General features: G+C 42.5%; 1 protein-coding gene across 1 annotated transcript in view; it reads left to right on the plus strand.

The window, feature by feature from the left end:
• The first annotated feature begins 348 nt into the window (after positions 1 to 348).
• LOC136879393 (Kv channel-interacting protein 4-like) overlaps positions 349 to 19,484 on the plus strand; it is a 91,931-nt gene continuing 72,795 nt past the window's right edge. The window contains exon 1 of the mRNA XM_067153208.2: positions 349 to 472. Within this exon, the coding sequence (XP_067009309.2) occupies positions 349 to 472 (124 nt within the window). The remainder of the gene's footprint in view (positions 473 to 19,484) is intronic.

Genomic DNA, 19,484 nt, shown 5'->3' on the forward strand with positions numbered 1-19,484 from the left:
GTCGGTAGAGTTGTCGATAGACATGGACCAATAACCCTCCTTTGTCAACCTGAATCAGTCAGAGTAACTCATAAAGAAGACAATGGTACAGGTATAATTTTGTCACAAAACTCGATCATTTCTCACCTATAAGACTGTTGATATTGACAGTGTGTCAAAATTCAAAAGAAGGCAATTAAGTAGACATTCAAATGTAGAAGAAGTTAAACATAAAGTATTCAGTCAGACCTCTGAAGTGTAATATAAGTATCGAGAAGTGAGATTCAAAAATATAAGATGAGAGGAACAGACGCCAACTGGTGGTAGCCCTGTAGGAGGATGGGGTGACGCAGCATGCACCGTGGCGGCATGGTTAGCTCTAAGCATGGCCGCCATCGTCATTCGGGATTCCCCGGGCGAGCCACGCGCTCTATCTACAGACGAGTCGTCAATTATTTCAAAGAGGCTTGGACTGGCGTTAAGTCTGTTCTAGGTAAAGTATTCCTTTCTCTTTTATATGTAGCATGTAAATGTTAAAACCTCTCACATCCAGTGTTGTTATATAACAGTGTCTGCGGATGTTATGTCAAATTTCATGCCATTTCAGTGATTTTTCTTTTACCTCTTTATGTGTTTTCTTGCTCAAGGTAATCGTCCCGCCTTGCCCCCACCCCCACCCACCACCCTAGTTAAACATTAGCACCAGATCAATTTCTAGCGAGATCTTGTGTTTACAGTGCAATTTGTCTTCTGGTATGCGCTAGAACATTGATCTGTATTAGTCTCACGCTTGACTTTGGCGATATGAAAGTGAGAGATGTGAGCGAGATGATTGTCTGAAAAATATCTCTCAGGGGGCAGATTGCTACTGTCTGAAAATATCTCTCAGGGGGCAGATTGCTACTGTCTGAAAATATCTCTCAGGGGGCAGATTGCTACTGTCTGAAAATATCTCTCAGGGGGTAGATTGCTACTGTCTGAAAATATCTCTCAGGGGGTATATTGCTACTGTCTGAAAATATCTCTCAGGGGGTAGATTGCTACTGTCTGAAAATATCTCTCAGAGGGTAGATTGCTACTGTCTGAAAATATCTCTCAGAGGGTAGATTGCTACTGTCTGAAAATATCTCTCAGGGGGTAGATTGCTACTGTCTGCAAATATCTCTCAGGGGGTAGATTGCTACTGTCTGCAAATATCTCTCAGGGGGTAGATTGCTACTGTCTGAAAATATCTCTCAGGGGGCAGATTGCTACTGTCTGAAAATATCTCTCAGGGGGTAGATTGCTACTGTCTGAAAATATCTCTCAGGGGGCAGATTGCTACTGTCTGAAAATATCTCTCAGGGGGCAGATTGCTACTGTCTGAAAATATCTCTCAGGGGGTAGATTGCTACTGTCTGAAAATATCTCTCAGGGGGCAGATTGCTACTGTCTGAAAATATCTCTCAGGGGGTAGATTGCTACTGTCTGAAAATATCTCTCAGGGGGCAGATTGCTACTGTCTGAAAATATCTCTCAGGGGGCAGATTGCTACTGTCTGAAAATATCTCTCAGGGGGCAGATTGCTACTGTCTGAAAATATCTCTCAGGGGGCAGATTGCTACTGTCTGAAAATATCTCTCAGGGGGTAGATTGCTACTGTCTGAAAATATCTCTCAGGGGGCAGATTGCTACTGTCTGAAAATATCTCTCAGGGGGTAGATTTCTACTGTCTGAAAATATCTCTTAGGGGGTAGATTGCTACTGTCTGAAAATATCTCTCAGGGGGTAGATTGCTACTGTCTGAAAATATCTCTCAGGGGGTAGATTGCTACTGTCTGAAAATATCTCTCAGGGGGTAGATTGCTACTGTCTGAAAATATCTCTCAGGGGGCAGATTGCTACTGTCTGAAAATATCTCTCAGGGGGTAAATTGCTACTGTCTGAAAATATCTCTCAGAGGGTAGATTGCTACTGTCTGAAAATATCTCTCAGGGGGTAGATTGCTACTGTCTGAAAATATCTCTCAGGGGGCAGATTGCTACTGTCTGAAAATATCTCTCAGAGGGTAGATTGCTACGTCCATTTCGATAGGTTTGACTGACTGATATGTAACAGTATCTTCTGGCACAGCGAGGAGTGACACCTAGGCTGTCTAGATGCTGGGACTATTGAGGATCCAACCTCCTTCCGAGCTGAAGTCTCAGATCTCACTAGTAATAGTGGTAGTAGTAAAGAATGACATCCCTCGACTCATATGATTTGAGAACAAATGTATGTTTTTAATTTATTATTTTATATTTGTTTATAATAATTTAATATCGTGAAACCATTGTGGATATTTTTCTAATCACACAATAATATTAATCAATTTAACCTTTTGTCTTTGCATTAAGTCAAAATTCCTCATCGCATAGTATGAAAATTTTGCTTGCGAAATCTTATTAAACATCAACTAAAATATTCCCTCTCCAACCTCATCCACCAATGGTAGACTGTGTACTATAAGAATCGAGGGCTTTGAAAAAGAAGCAGCAATCCAGAAAGAAGTGAGGCAAGGCTGCAGTTGCCCTCCTCCCTCTCCTTTTCAATGTTTGTATAAAACAGGTGGTAAAGAGGAATTTGGGAAGAGAATCACAATCCAAGGAGAGGAAATCAAAAACCTGAGATTTGCAGATGATATTTTTATTTTATCTGACACTGCAGACGATCTGGAGAAATTGCTGAGTGGTATGGAGAGAGTCGTGGGTGAGGAATACAAGATGAAAATAAATAAGTCCAAAACAAAAGTGATGGAGTGCAGCCGAAGAATGTCATGTTATGCAGGAAATATAATATTAGGAAATGAAATCTTACAGGATCTAGTTGAATATTGTTACCTGGATAGTAAAATAACTAACGATGGCAGAATTAAGGAGGAGCTATCACAAACATGGAAGGCGTTTCTTGCTCACTTCGAACATTGATATGGGAATCAAGGGTTTCGTTTGGAGCGTGGAATTGTATGGAAGTGAAACATTGATGATAACTAGTTCAGAAAGAAAGAGAATAGAAGCTTTTGAAATGTGGTCTTACAGAAGAGTGCTGAAGATGAGAGGGATAGATCGAATCACGTGGTACTGAATCGAATTCGTAAGAGGAGATCGGTTTGGCTAAATTTCATAAGAAGAAGAGATAGAATGACAGGTCACCCAGGACTGGTACAGTTGAATGTCCGGCTCCGTGGCTAAATGGTTAGCGTGGTGGCTTTTGATCCAGAGGCTCCATGGTTCGATTCCCGGCCTGGTCAGAGATTGTAACCTTAAATGGTTAATTCCCTTGACTCGGGGACCGGGTGTATGTGCTGTCCCCAACTACACATAACACTATCCTCCACCATAAGAACACGCACTTACCTACACATGGCAGATGCCGCCCACCCTCATCGGAGGGCCTGCCTTACAAGGACTGCACTCGGCTAGAAATGGTCACACGACATTAATAATGCGGTAAGAATGGTAAGGGTAGACCAAGGTGTGAATATGACAAGCAGGTTAGAGCAGATGTAGGATGTAGTAGTTATGTAGAAATGAAAAGGTTAGCACAGGATTCGGTAGCATGGAGAGCTGCATCAAACCAGAGTATGGACTGGTGACTCAAACAACAACAACAACAACAACATATCATGTGTGAGAGGGAGGGTTTAAAACACGATTCCTCAGTCAAATATGCTGAAAAAGAAATTGAAGAGATAGGGTGCCTAAAGTTGACAGTCCTCTTTCATCTCGGCCCACTACTGCTTGCCTTAGTAAAATACATCGTGGAGATTGACTGTAATTAAATCATTTACAGAAAGACTGAATTATCAACGCAAATGCAACTGACCCTTATATCAAATCCTGAAACGCATTAAGGTTTGAATGTTAAGCAAATTCCATTCTTCTTTTAACTTCATTTCAGCCTTAAACTGAAATTAAATTAGGATTTAACGCTCTTGACCCTATTTGGGTAGATTTTCTTCTTCGTCGTGTTCTGTAAATCTGTGCTCAGACAGGTATGGTCATGAGCATCTTCCTTCATTCGTTGGTAACTTCCTCCTTTGCTCACAGCTGTTAGCATTCCTCTTCCTCCTCTCTTTCCATGTGTTTTCTCCTCCACGATCCTCTGTAGCAGACAAGTCCTTCGCAGTGTGTAACCCTATCAAGATGGTTTCCTGTTCTTTATCATCCTATCCTCTTTCACCCTCCTCAGTACTTCCTCACACTGTCTGTCCATTTCACCATCTTCCCTCTTCTCCAGAGCAACATAAAAGTCATTCCAGGCAGTTCCTCCTTTTTGACTGTCCACGTTTGAGAGGCGTAAGACACCGCACTCCACACGAAAGCCTCAGCAGAACTCTTACTTCATTCAATTGAAATGCGTGTGGCCATCAGGAAACCTTACAAAAGCTCTCCTTCTTACCTCTTTAGTACGTCTTACATTCCTATTTTTCAAACTTCCCAAATATTCAAACGGTTCAACTTGTATTTCCTCTAGTAATGCATTAACAGTGCCCATACCGAGCTCGATAGCTGCAGTCGCGTAAGTGCGGCCAGTATCCAGTATTCGGGAGATAGTGGGTTCGAACCCCACTATCAGCAGCCCTGAAGATGGTTTTCCGTGGTTTCCCATTTTCACGCCAGGCAAATGCTGGGGCTGTGCCTTAATTAATGCCACGGCCACTTACTTCCCACTCCTCGCCCTTTCCTGTCCCATCGTCGCCATAAGACCTATCTGTGTCGGTGCGACGTAAAGCGTGCCCATTCCCTTTCCTGTGCTGATTATTTTCGTCTTGATTTCAAAGAGTTTTACAATAGTCTCCATCATAATTTGCAGTTCTGCCAACCCCTTCATATCATCTGCATATTTGATAGTCTATTCACCGGGCGAGTTGGCCGTGCGGTTAGGGGCGCACAGCTGTGAGCTTGCATCCGGGAGATAGTGGCTTCGAACCCTACTGTCGGCAGCCCTGAAGATGGTTATCCGTGGTATCTCATTTTCACCCCAGGCAAATGTCCGGCTCCATGGTTAAATGGTTAGCATGCTGGCCTTTGGTCCAGAGGGTCCCGAGTTCGATTCCCGGCCGAATCGGGGATTTTAACCTTAATTCCAATGGCTCGGGGGCTGGGTGTGTGTTTCGTTTTCAGCATTAGAAATCATCCTAGGTAGGGCCCTCATCTTCACAGACATGCAGGTCGCCTAACAGGCGGTCTACGAGAAAAAGACCCGCACAGGCCTCTCCGGAGGCCATACGCCATTATATATTACCAGGCAAATGCTGGGGCTGTACCTTAATTAACTGTACGGCCATGTCCTTCACACTCCTAGGTTTTTCCCACCCCATCCTCACCATAAGACCTATCTGTGTCGGTGTGAGGTAAAACAAATTGTAAAAAAAAAGAGTATATTCTTTCTGTTCCCAATACAAATTCTCCTAAATTTGTCAGGAGCCTCTTGGTTAATAGTAGACTGAAAAGTGTCGGTAACGTACAGCATCCCTCTCTCCATTTCCGGAGGTTTACATGCTCAGAGTTTCACTAAGCCTACACCAGCATTGAGTATTAGGTTAATTCCCAGGTGTATAGGCCGGCCGGCGTAGCGCTGACCACTCTACCCCAGCAAGTAGTTGAAACTTTTGCCTTCCGTCCCTGACCTGTTACTGCTGTATGCTGCGTGCCACAGAGAAGTCAGCAGATATGAAGCGGATATTCCGTTGTTGTGTCTGATAAACTGGATATAGCAGAGTTGAGCACACCTGCTCGTAGACGATCGATAGATAAAATACGCAGCGAGGAAGGCTGAAAATTGATCATAGCCATGGATCACCGGGAATATGATGCTGGTGGCGGAAAAGACAAGTGGATGAAGCCACAACAGTTTCAAAATGTACATTCGTGAAATTTGACAGAAGATCCTACTCCCCCCCCCCCCTGCACGTACCGATGTGGCGCTGTACCTGCCTGAGTTAGCGTTGTTGTACGTCGCTCAACACGTCACTGTTCTGCTCTTTGTACCCAACGGCGGCGAATAGGTGGGAGGGCCAGTCGCCCCCTTACCCCCACTTTGTGGCGGCGAATAGGTGGGAGGGCTAGGTGGCCAGTCGCCCCCTTACCCCCTCTTTGTGGCGGCGAATAGGTGGCCAGTCGCCCCCTTACCCCCACTTTGTGGCGGCGAATAGGTGGGAGGGCTAGGGGGCCAGTCGCCCCCTTACCCCCACTTTGTGGCGGCGAATAGGTGGGAGGGCTAGGGGGCCAGTCGCCCCCTTACCCCCACTTTGTGGCGGCGAATAGGTGGGAGGGCTAGGGGGCCAGTCGCCCCCTTACCCCCACTTTGTGGCGGCGAATAGGTGGGAGGGCTAGGGGCCCAGTCGTCCCCTTACCCCCACTTTGTGGCGGCGAATAGGTGGGAGGGCTAGGGGCCCAGTCGCCCCCTTACCCCCACTTTGTGGCGGCGAATAGGTGGGAGGGCTAGGGGGCCAGTCGCCCCCTTACCCCCACTTTGTGGCGGCGAATAGGTGGGAGGGCTAGGGGCCCAGTCGTCCCCTTACCCCCACTTTGTGGCGGCGAATAGGTGGGAGGGCTAGGGGGCCAGTCGCCCCCTTACCCCCACTTTGTGGAGAAAAATTACATTTTCATTCAGTTTTAGCCACCTAAAACTAGGAATTACTTTTAAAAAGCATTTTACACAAACCCTGATGTCCATTACCTACTTTCCTCATTTAATTTCTTTAGATATTAAAAAAGTTGACGAAAATACACACAAGTTGTTATTCGACGCAGCTAACCAAGTTTTCAACGCCTCAGCAAGTAGTGAAGGGGCTGCTCCATTCGCCCGAAAGGACGTGGGTTTGATTCCCCGTCGGGAAGCGATATTTCCACTTTCGGAGCTGCACGTGGTTCTGAGGTTCACTCAGCCTACACAAAAAATGAGTAGCCTACCAGGTTAATTCCTAGGGGAAAAGGGGCCGGGATTAGAGGGAACCACATTACCCCATCAAGTGCCGGATAGCGCTCCACAAGTGCGATTTGATGGCACAAAACTTTAGTTGCGCACATGTGGTGAACTTTTATTGTATAGTATTGAATGAAAATATTGAAAAAACTATTATTAGCACAGTTAGTAAACTTTCAGCCTTTACTTCTCTGTCGAAATTCGTTCAGATAGCATCAAATATGTTGTTCTCTACCCCCATTATATTCCCCAGGTTCCCAGTCCTGTTTTCTTTGCTATAAATGTTTGTGTCCTATCCCCCCCTCCCCCAACTTTAAACTGTCAATCACCGCTACTGTTTGGACCTCTTACTTGGGCCGATGATCTTCGATGTTAGGCCCCTTAAAACAACAAGCAAGGACCTCTTACTAGACAATTAAATCTCGCAATTGTTGGTTCTAAATCGTTTTCTGATTTTCAAATTCCTACAAAAATAGTCTTCGAAGCTGCATTTCTAAAGAGGGTGTGCGTTTCACTTGAGGCAAGCATAATAACTCGGTGAAATTCCGAAGTGGTTAATTTACGTTTTGAATTGTTTACATTTTTAACATTAATGGCAACGTCGGTTGCGTAGTCGCAAGTCTTCACGAAGTATGAAAAGAAACGTCGTCACGTGTCACTCCATTTTCATTGTACGTGCAGCTGATGGCGACATCTTTCACAGCCTCAAATTGCAAGCTGGAATTTCGCGAGTGATGTGTATTTAACTATATGGCTGACAAATGTGCGTGGAAAATCGGATGATATGTGTTGTAATAAACTCGATCTGACTCCATAGATTCAATATATTTCATATTTCAATATATTTACTGTTTAAACTCAATAACAACACATAATCGTGATAAAATTACAGACTTAGACAACACTAATTCACTTCACTGGTCCAAGAGTCGCCATGATACACAACCGAAAACGAATGAGAGTAAAAATACTACACAATTCAAAACAGTTTAATTTCTCAACATTTCTCCCACCCTGAATTTGTGGGAATAATTTCAGTAACTTTGATATCACAAATAACTTATGCCTGCGAATATCACAGGACCCTTTCTTCAGCACAGTTCCATAGTCTATAACTTAAGCGGAGTATTTTGGATTGGGGACCACTCTGCGACCACTACGGGTTCTGTACCCATGGGGAATGTTATCAGGTAAAAGGCTTTGGAAACTAAGGGGTCCTCACGAGTGTCTATCTCCAGAGGGTACAGTCGTTCAACAGGTCTTATCAGTGTTCCATCTTTCAGTCTTAACTCGGCTACCCGAGATACACCATCCTTGCCAGAAAAGAGTGACACTATTTTTGCTAGTGGCCACTCCGCTCTCTTTTGTTGCTCGCAACCAACCAGAACCACAACACCTTCCTTCAAAGTCGCTGGATCAGCTGGGAGAGGTACTCCTACCTAAAGCGTTGTTTCAGTTCTTGCATCAGGTGTTGTCGGTAGCGCAGGCGTGCCTGGAACTTCTCCTTCTCGAGATGATCAATATCTTGCACAAAACACTCTCCAACATGGTGTCAAAGGATTTAAATCTTCAGGATCCTCTGATATATAACTCGGTGGGCGTCCATTAATAACGGCCTCTACATCACAAAGTGAAGTCAGTAATTCTTCATAAGTGAGTACAGACCCTCCGAGCATTCTTCTCAACAATTCTTTAATGGAACGGACCAGACGTTCCCACCATCCTCCCCACCAACTTGCAGTAGAGGGATTGAACTTCCACTCTATTTCTTGAAACCTAGATTGTTGCTGAAGTTCTTGGAGATGTAGGCCTTTTAATGCATTGGAAGCCCCAGCAAAATTATTACCATTGTCAGAATAGATAATGGATGGACGGCCCCTTCTAGCGATAAATCTTCTCAGAGAAAGAATGAAAGCTTCGGTACTTAATGACGAAACTAGTTCCAAATGGACTGCCCGAAAGACGGCACAGGTGTAGAGAGCAATCCATACCTTAGAATTACCTCTCAGAATTAATGGTCCTGCCATGTCAATGCCAACCACTTCAAAAACATTGGCATCCTTTTTTTTTTTTTACTCGATCATTAGGCCGAGGGCAGCACTCTTTACTTTATGACGTTTACACTGCTATCACTTTCTTTACAGTTGCCACTATCCAATACCTTTTCCTCAAATAAGACAAACCAGCATGACAATGAAGTCGATGTTGCTCCATAATCAGCGCCTCAACTATTTTATGTTCCTTAGGTAGCAACAATGGGTATCTGAAGTTCATTAGATCCTCTCTCATCACAATCTTGGTCTTCACTCGGATGAGACCTTCCTCGTATCTGACAACATTTATCCCATTGACGTTATCACCTTCAGCTGGGAATGAATCTGATTGAATACCTTTGATGACAATCAGCTCTGCTGCCTTTATTTCTGAAAAGTGTAGGAGATCTGCGTGGCAGTTAATCTTCCTTGCATTACTACAAAATCTAAGAATCCCTGCCATAACCCTAACTCGTTGAGAAAAACTCAAATTTCTTGTCATTTCTACACTTAGCATTGTCATAGTGCAGTCCAACTACTTCTTCCTTTCTGCTAGGATTGTGGTTTCATCCTCATTCCCTTCCAGCTGATTAAATGGCCACTCTTCTTATGGTCGTTTTAACCATTCTGGACCTTTCCTCCACGACGATTCCTTCAGCTGGGTCGGATAACATCCTCTTGATATGAGATCAGCCGGATTGTGTATTCCTGGAATATGTTTCCAGTCCTCTGGACTTGTTAAACTCCTCATCTCTTTTACTCTGTTGCCAACAAATGTAGCGCATGGTTCGTCTCCTCTTATCCAGGCTAATGCGGTTGAAGAACCACTCCAGAAATATTCTCTCACATTTTGTAGATGTAGAACAGACTCAACTCATGGTGCGAGTCTACTTCCAACTAGGCAGCCTAATAATTCCAGCCTTGGAATAGTGATGGTCTTAAGTGGGGCTACCCTGGCTTTAGCTAACAGCAGCTGCACTGAAACTTCCTGGTCACTTTCAGGTCGTAAAAAGATCACAGCTGCATAAGCGTGTTGGCTAGCATCTACGAAGGTATGGAGCGACCATCGATTCCTTTCCTTCACACCGCCCGTGATTAATCGAGGAATTTCCACTTCCCTTAAGCAGTTTATTTCCTGATAACGCTTACGAAATTCATTACAGATACTCTCAGTTAATGGGGTGTCCTACTTCTGTTTGACCTTCTTGGTTTCATTTTCTATGCACCATGCCTTCTGCAACAACAGCTTGAATGGGAGAAGTGCTGGAGTGAGAAACCCAATGATTGCAAAAATCTGGTGTATTAAGGAAAGTAAGATTCTCTTCGTCAATACTTCTGGGAGAGCTAAAAACTCTGTATTAAATTCAACAATCCGTGCGTCCGATCTTCTGTTCCAGTGTAGTCCGAGAACCTTTGTGATGTATCCCTTCTCAGTTTCACTGTCCTCCATCGCTGTGATTCCTTCTGTTGAATATTCCCAATTCCTAAGTTCCATTTTTGCATCATTCAGCAGTTTAACGCTCTCAATTCGAAATGTATCAAATTCTTCCTTCGAAGCCACCGATGTCACACAGTTGTCGACATACATCGACTCCATCAATTTATGTGCTGTTGATTTGTCTTCCTGACGTACGTTGGTAATATGGTGTTCTATTACAGCACCTAGTATAAATGGACTGCAGGTAGTTCCAAAAACAACTCGTGAGTGTCTGTAAACTTTGATTTTTCTTCATATCGCAATTCTCCCACCATAGGAAACGCAGGAAATCACGATCTTCTGTCGCAACCTCAATCATTTGTAAGGCTTTTCGGATGTCTGAAGTAACTCCCATCACGTTCTCCCGAAATCTGAGGAGTACCTCTGGAATTAACTGAACATGATTGGGCCGTTTCTCTAGACAGTCATTCAGTAAAACACCTTCTTCTGTCTTGCAGGATGCGTCGAAGACTGGACGAACAGGAGTTGTCAAGGTTGTTCATTTAATTACTGGCCGATGAGGAAGATAATGACAGTATCTTTCCAATTCTTCATTTGGTACCTCCCCTATGAATCCTTCTTTCTTCCACTCAGTGAAAATTTGATCATAACTGGTGAATAGGTTTGCCTTCATTAGCTTGTCAGTTGTATATTTAAGTCTCTTCTCTGCAATATGCTTATTGCAACCGATCTCGGGGTGACCGTTTCTCCATGGGAGGTTTATTATATAGCGACCACTGCCATTTCTTTTCAAAGTGCTAAGGAGATTCTGTTTGACCTCTTCAGTCGTTTTGTCTTCTACCTGATCACAGATACCAATAGTCTCCAGGTTCCAGAGCTCAGATATGGTTCGCATATCGTCACAAGCCATTGAGATGGTGAGATTACTCAGATTAACATCAACAGAGTGGTCTTGCCTCTCACCAGCCAAAGTCCATCCGAGTTTCGTTTCCACGGCTAGGAGTCCATTCTTCAACTGAACTGCCTTTCCTGTGAGAATCTTGTCGTACACATCCATTCCTATGAGGAGCTCAATCTCGGGGAAATCATCACCCAGGTCACTGATCCATATCCTCTTCATTTTCAACTCTTGCAACAAGTCCGAACATCTTGACACTCGTGGAATCGACTGACAAATTCTAGGATGATCCCGTAACTCTATTTCACAATTGAATTGTCCATCATTTCTTCCTATGTTGATTTTGTATCTTTTGTGTTTAATGCTAGAAGTTTGATCTTCACTAAACAAAACATGGGTTACTATTTCTTCTGCACAAGGTTCTAGCCTCAACTCTTTAACTGTACCTGAAGGAGGTAACTTCGTTGTGAGCCACAGTCTAAGAATGCTCGTACTGTTTTCTGTTTACCATTCCCTTGTAATTTGACCAACAGTGTTTGTAGGACAACTTGATTTATACAAGTATGGTTAGCTAGGTCGGATGTAACTTGAAATGACTGCGTTTCCTTCCTCAATCTTAGAGTCACTCTTCTCAGCTCGTGATAAATCAGGACACATAACAGTAATGTGCTTATTTCCACAAAGTAAGCAGTGAACGTAAAACTTGCAGTTCTTAGCTAAGTGGTTAGGTTTTGTACACAAATAGCAACGACCTTTTTCTTTCATTTTTGATCTCCGGTCTTCTATACCCATTTCGTAGTAGAAGAATATTTATCACTTTCATGAGATTTACTACAGAAAATTTACGACACTGGAGGACTGTTGTTGTAAAGTGCAGCAACAGTAGGAATGGGTCTATCTACAGGGTCTTTATTATGTTTCTTCTCCGTCCTGGTAGAACCTAACCTCTTCTCATTCTTACTTTTCACAGCCAAATTACTAAATCCTGCTTGTGCTAAGAGAATCTGCTGCTCGTTTTGGACTTCGGTACGTAGAAATTCCATGAAGCACTCAAGTCGAGACCCAATTTCTCCATTTTTACTTCCTTCTTGTTTCGAGAACCGACTTCTTTGCCAGGCTCGTAATGTCTCTTCTGGGAGACTAGATTCGACTAATGGAAAGAGCCATGTACTTGGGTCTGCAGATGCTAGATTCAAACTACTGAGGGATCGAAGGTGAGACTCTAGCTTGATTAACAAGGTAGGTAATGGAACCTTGTCCTCTTGCGTCGCATTTGAAATCACTAACTTCAGTAATTCCCTGACATACACTTGTAATAGAAGATCCGCTCTTCCAAACCGTTCTTGTAGAGCTTGAATGACCTTCGGGTAATTTTCTGACGTCTGTGGATAACTAAGCATAATTTCATGAGGTTCAGTTCCTATTTCCATAACTTGCAGTAAATACTGAAATTTGTCACTACCATGCAAACTATCATCTTCGTGAATCTTCCGAAATTGCGACCAAAAACTTAACCACTCACGTAAATCACCATTAAATTTCTTAATTTCAATCTTAGGAAGTTTATAAGTTCTCCTCTTATCCTGACTATGACATGAGGCCTCTTCATGTGCCTCACTTAAAGAACTGTCTGATCTACGGTGCGTCACCTGTACACGTATAACCTCAAATTCGTCGTTATACTTCTCGGAAGTTTCCTTTTCTGATACAATTACTGTCATATCATCACTGCTATCTAAAAGTGCATTATTTTGCTGTCTAATTCACGAAGCTCCGACATTAATGCCTCTAAACGACTGAAATTTGAAGTAAGTGAATAATTAAAATCGGGAGACGTACCTGTTGCGAGGATTCCCTTTATGTCGTTTATCTTCTTTGTGAAGCATTTTCTCACAGGTATCTTCAGTTTCTCCATATTTATTCCTTCTCGACTTGAAAGAAATAGTAACTCGGGACTACGTGCTGTTGTACTTCTCTTCTAGGACAGGAATAAACTGACAGCATCCATCACGTCGGGGGTCACCACTATGTTGTAATAAACTCGATCTGACTCCATAGATTCAATATATTTACTGTTTAAACTCAATAACAACACATAATCGTGATAGATTACAGACTTATGCCTATTGCTCATGATAAAATGTTTCGTAAAATTTGTTGTACAATTAATTTTATAAAAATTTGGTGAAAACAAATTCTGTTGCTCACGGTAAAATTATTTTATAAAATCCGTGGAAGCATCACGATGGCCATCTGTGAATCACTTCTGAACTAAATGTGTATGTGCTGCCATCTATCGATAAACTTTTATACCAAGAACAACCTACGGTGTGTTTGAGAGTATGGCTCCAACAAACAAAGCAAAACTTGCTGCTTTAGCTGCAATTTTATGTTGTACAGTGGTAAAAAGGAAGAAAAGAAATGCCAGGAAATCCTGGACTCGGGATTGGATCAAAAGAAGAGAAGAAGGTAGAAGATTGCTGTCCTTGGTCGAAAATTAGTTGAGGTTAAAAGACCATTCATATAGGAATTAGGCGATTATGTTTTCTGCCCCTCTTCTTGCATTTCTCTTGTGGTAAAGTGGCGTTTTAACCTCGTACAAACATGGGTATTCCTGGTATTCGTCCAGTAAAACACTAACAGCTTCCTTAGTCCACCCGGATCCTGTCATTTTAGAAAGAAGTGTTTGTTTACAATCAAGCTTCACAAACTTCTCACGACGTAGCGCCAGCATCATCGTGATGTCAGCTTCGCTGATTGGTTCGTTTCGTAAAATTAATTTTACGGAATAGAACATGTCCTATTTTATGAAAAGTTTTATCAAAGCTTTTATAAACTTAAATTTGACCGTGAGCAACAGAAATTTTACAAAATTAAGTTATTGGACAATAAATTTGACAGAAAATTTTACCGTGAGCAACAGGCATAAGACAACGACGCTAATTCACTTCACTGGTCCAAGAGTCGCCATGATACATAACCAAAAATGAATGAGAGTAAAAATACTACACAATTCAAAACAGTTTAAATTCTCAACAATTATGAGTACATTATTGTGAGAATGGAATAGCGCGTACGCAATGCACTAGGGAGATGAGTTACCTTGTAGAGCGGAGAGCTTGTTTGTTGCCCTGAGCGTTCGTCGTGGAGTCCTCTCGAAATATTCATATTCCTTTTTCTCGGAATTAAGGTGGGATTTGCACCTTCTCACCATAGCCTACAAGAATATTAAAAATGGGCCAAACTGGTGGGGCGACGTTGGTCATGTCTGCAATGACACGTTTGTGGCAGTTCCTCAGGACAGCATGGACCTGCACGAGTTTGCGGAGTTCCTAACGGAAGAAGGAAATATGCGTCAGTGATTACACGTAGTGGGACGAATAATGCTGAAGAAGAAGGGGAGTTGGGGCATGCATGTATCTTCGATACGTCTGTACCCAGAAGAATTAAATGTGTACAAGTTTCTTTTCTTTTTTCTAGCATCTCCTAAGGTGCATCCACTCTTCTGTCTGGCCACTGTATCTGTATTATCATCCGGCTGTGAACAAGACACAATGAGTGTTCTCATCACGCGTCACAAAGATACGTGATGTGGACAGGAGTGTTTCTCCGATTATCATCGTGGCTCGATGAGTTTGCAAGTCTCCCCACCCTACACTTTCCTACCCACCTTCACACGGAGCAAGTTGGCCGTGCGGTTATGGGTGCGCAACTGTGAGCTTGTATTCGGGAATAGTGGGCTCGAATCCCACTGTCAGCAGACCTGAAGATCACTATCCGTGGTTTCCCATTTTCACATCGGGCAAATGCTGGGGCTGTACCATAATTAAGGCGACCACTGCTTCCTTCCCACTCCTAGTCTTTTCCTGTCCCATCATCGCCGTAAGACCTGTCTGTGTCGGTGCGATGTAAAGTCAATTGATTGTTTTCACTCCGACTACGTGAACTTTATAATCAGCCTTCGTGTGAACGCCATGTCGGGCCACTGGAATTGCGAATCGCGGTAACTTGAACCTCCTCTTCTGAGGAGACTTGAAACATTTGGAATGTGGTTATGGAGAAGAAAGGAAAGCATATCCTGGTTGGAAGGAGTACTTAGTGGCGTGGCACTGCAGACTAGGAGGAGAAACGGGCTTGGACACTGGCTGATTGGCGCCCGCCAGCTGATGCACGCTGTGAGAACGCTACCAGCAAATGGAAAGAGTGATAGAAGACAGAACACGAAACAAGAAAATCGAAACACTCTCTGAAAGTTATCATTTTTAGAATTCCCACCACCCGCAGAAGGTTGATTTCGTTCTTGCTGTTGTTGTTATTTATTTATTTATTTATCATAAATCATACAGAGTGTATGGATGGTCTAGTGAAAAAGGGCAAGGCCCATGTAAATTAGATGCTTCATAAACGCCTGTATGTTGAGTATTCATCCCAAAGGCTGACTGGATCCTCAACAGATCCGCCATCAGCTGTCATAGATGGCCTAGGCATCACTGAAGAGGTGTTCTAGGGAGATGGGGAGTGAGGTAGTTTCTCGTTCCTTTCTTCACCGAGCTAGAAGTTGCTATTACATATCAGTCTACCAAGACCACTAGCTCACGTTACGAATGATGTATTAACACCATCCATAGCAGGGACTGGATGTGTAAGAAATGGTAATGATAGCCTCACTCATACCCCGGTCACTTTCATATAGTCAAAGCCCAGGATGAGACTGAGACAGGTCAATGTTACAACCGATAGTGCACCGTACACACTAGTTATCAACAGCTAAGGCAGCATTATTAATACATTATGAAATATTAGTGTATTAACACTTGTTAGAAAAATTAAAATTATTAGGTCACATTTTGCCTTTTTGGATCCTGTTCGACTATCTGTAAGGCATATTTGCTTGTGTACTTTTTATTTCTTTAGGTCATAAACGTTTGAAATGTATTTTTACACAGGCCTGCAGTGGAAACATTATCTGAAAATTAAGAGTCAATTATTATAGAATCTGATATTCAGTAAAACTAATTTCAAAATTCCATCAACAACGGGTTGTTCCAGAATTATTATTCTTATTCTTTCGTTATGCCCATTCATAGAGCGTGTTGACTTTCACCTTCGTCTTCATGAACTCACTGTGTCGCCTCTTCCGTCCTGCTGCTAGTCTTCACCACAAATGTGTGTTTATTTACTGAGGTCCTCAACACTTCGCGATTTTTCATGATATCTTCCCCGATGTTCAATTCATTCAGGTCCCCTCTTGTATCCTCCAGTCAATTTATTCTCCTGTTTTGGAAATTTATTACATTGAATAAATATAATAAATATTCTTGTGAGTCTATTCTGATCCATCCTAAAAATGTGTCCAAAAATGTCAAGCCTCTCTCCTCCATACGGAATTATTATTATTATTATTATTATTATTATTATTATTATTATTATTATTATTATTATTATTATTATTATTATTATTCCGTGATCCATGGCTAAATACTTAGCGTGATGGTCTTTGATGACAGGGGTCCCAAGTTCGATTCCCGGCAGGGTCGGGAATTTTAACCACAATTGCTTAATTCTGCTCGCATCGGGGCTGGGTGTATGTGTCGCCTTCATCATTTCATCCTTATCACGACGCGTAGGTCGCCTTCGGGAGTAAATTCAGAAGACCTGCACCTGGCGAGTCGAACTTGTCCTCGGACACTGCCGGCACTAAAAGCCGTACAGCATTTCATTTTATTATTATTATTATTATTATTATTATTATTATTATTATTATTATTATTATTATTATTATAGTAACTCTGTACGCTAGTGAATGCCTCCAAATGACAGAGAAAGCGGGACTGAGAGAAGCTGAGAAATTCGAAAGAAAGATTCTTCACAAAATAATGGATCCAAACATTGTGGTTGTACAGTACAGATTGCCAGGAAGGGAAGACCGATACCGTGACAATGAAAGGCTAACTGAGCCCATGATAAAACGGAGACTTAATTTCTATGGGCATGGATGAGAAGAGGATTTTCACAATACTAGACAGCGGGTCGGACAAATGGTTCAGGGAGGTGAGAAAGGATCTCGAACAGGTGGGAGTAAATTCAGAAGACATCTCGAACCGAGCAAAGTTTAGGTCAGTGATCGACAAATTCCAGGGATTCCATGACAAACCAAAACTTAACCGTGGACGGACGGAAGAAAGAAGACAGGCTGCCAGAGAGGGGATGCTAAAGTTTTGGGCTGTGAAGAAGGCTTCCAGAAACATGTAACTGTTACGTAACGTGGCCTCTAATGGCCATTATCTTTCCCCTTTCTCAACTATGGAAGAATTCTAACTTCATACCCTGAATTGTTGCTTTACATCCAACACCGCACTGTTTCCCCCTTTAGAACTCAGTTATAACTAACTGCATCTTTTGTGAGAAGATACTCATGGCTATGGTACCGGGGACAATGACGGATAATCATAAAGATCACTATTAGGACTTTTGAATAAGTTTTAGCAATGGTTTTCTGTCCACAAAAAGAAGTATTGACCTAAACATGTTTTAATTTCAAAAAAGGCTTTCACGGCCGCAGATCTTATAACATGTTTTAGTTTGTTTTTGTAAGTAGGCCTACATGCTTTCACCTTTGTATATATTTCCCATATGTTCACATTGACTTTGTGAAAAGTCGCTTCATTTTGCAGGGAAATGGTGGTCACATTTAAAATAAGCGCACCCGTTTATGCACAAATGAGATGAAATATTTCAAGCAGTGTTCAATTAATTACCTCAATGTTGCAGACCAGTGTTATCATTAGCCACTATTAATTCACAGCAGGGTGAATGGCCTCGTCCGACCTTGGCCTTCGTTCTCCAAATGAATTGTTGTCATAGCCCCATCTTGTGTACAATCCTTCTCTAAATTGTGACAATACAAGCGATGAGACAGGTGTTTCAGTAAAAGCGTGCTCTACTGAATATTTAGAAATAGGGAACGTAGCAACTGAGCAGCCAGTTTAAAGAGACACTTGTACTTACTGTACATGGGACATAATGAGGAAAACAGTCCACAACTGGGAATAGCTGACGACACGCTGATCCTGTCTGCCAGTGCATAAGAATAGAGATCATCATGCAGAAACTCATGTTGACTAGCAGGGAATGTGCCTGAAAATGAGATGATGGCAATAGACAACCCAGTGTGAAGGTCATGCAGAAATATTCCTACTTGGACTCCATGACTTCTAAAACAGGAAGAAATCAAGAGAAGAGCCATGACCAGGGCAGGCACCACATAGCTCCTCTAGACATTGAAGGCCCGAACAGTTACATAGAACGAAACTGCAGTTGGCTCACTTTCTCATATTGACCGTTGCCTCCTCCACAGCTGAGACCTAGACAGTCAAAATCGTAGAGAGAAAAACAGAAAGCTTTGCAGACTCATTCTCCGCATTTTTTGGGCTGAACAGCTTACCAGAACGTCCGTCGTCCAGACAAGACGCCAGGCTCATACGCCCCTTGTTGGGAACAGCACAGACCGCTACACTTGGTACAGCAACAGCATGACGACCACAAATCTGACGAGCCTTTCCAGATGTCCATGGCGTGTTTCGAAACAAAATGTAAATAAATCCATGTAAGAGTTAAGTACATGTCTCCTTGAGCTGATTTCTCAGTTACCTACGTCAGTAAAGAAATACGAGTCATTTACCGCTGATCTGTCTGTTATTTACCTAGCCTATGGTAAATTATTACAATCTCTAATTCCTCTTGCTATAAACGAATATTTGCCTCAATTTCTCCTCGTGAATTCCAACTTCATATTGTGATATCTCCTAATTGAAAAAAATCCGCTCAAGGTTATTCGTCTACTAATATCATTCCACGCCATCTCTCCACTGACAGCTCGGAACATAGCGATTAGTTGAGCAGCTCTTCTCCTTACTTCCAAGTCTTCCCAACTTAAATGTTGCAACATTTTCATAACACTACTCTTTTGACGGAAATGAACCAGAACAAATCGTGCAGTTTCCTTTGGGTCCTTTCCAGTTCTCCTATCAAGTAATCCCATATATTGTAACCATACTCTAGTTGGGCGTCTTTCCTTTACATCCTTACTTCAACCCCTAAATACTCTCACAATCATGTGCAGAGATATGTTACCTTTATTTACAATCCCATTTATATTCAAACATTGTTAAATAGCATAATTATTACA

This window comes from Anabrus simplex, chromosome 8, assembly GCF_040414725.1.
Source record: "Anabrus simplex isolate iqAnaSimp1 chromosome 8, ASM4041472v1, whole genome shotgun sequence".
Lineage (NCBI taxonomy): Eukaryota > Metazoa > Arthropoda > Insecta > Orthoptera > Tettigoniidae > Anabrus > Anabrus simplex.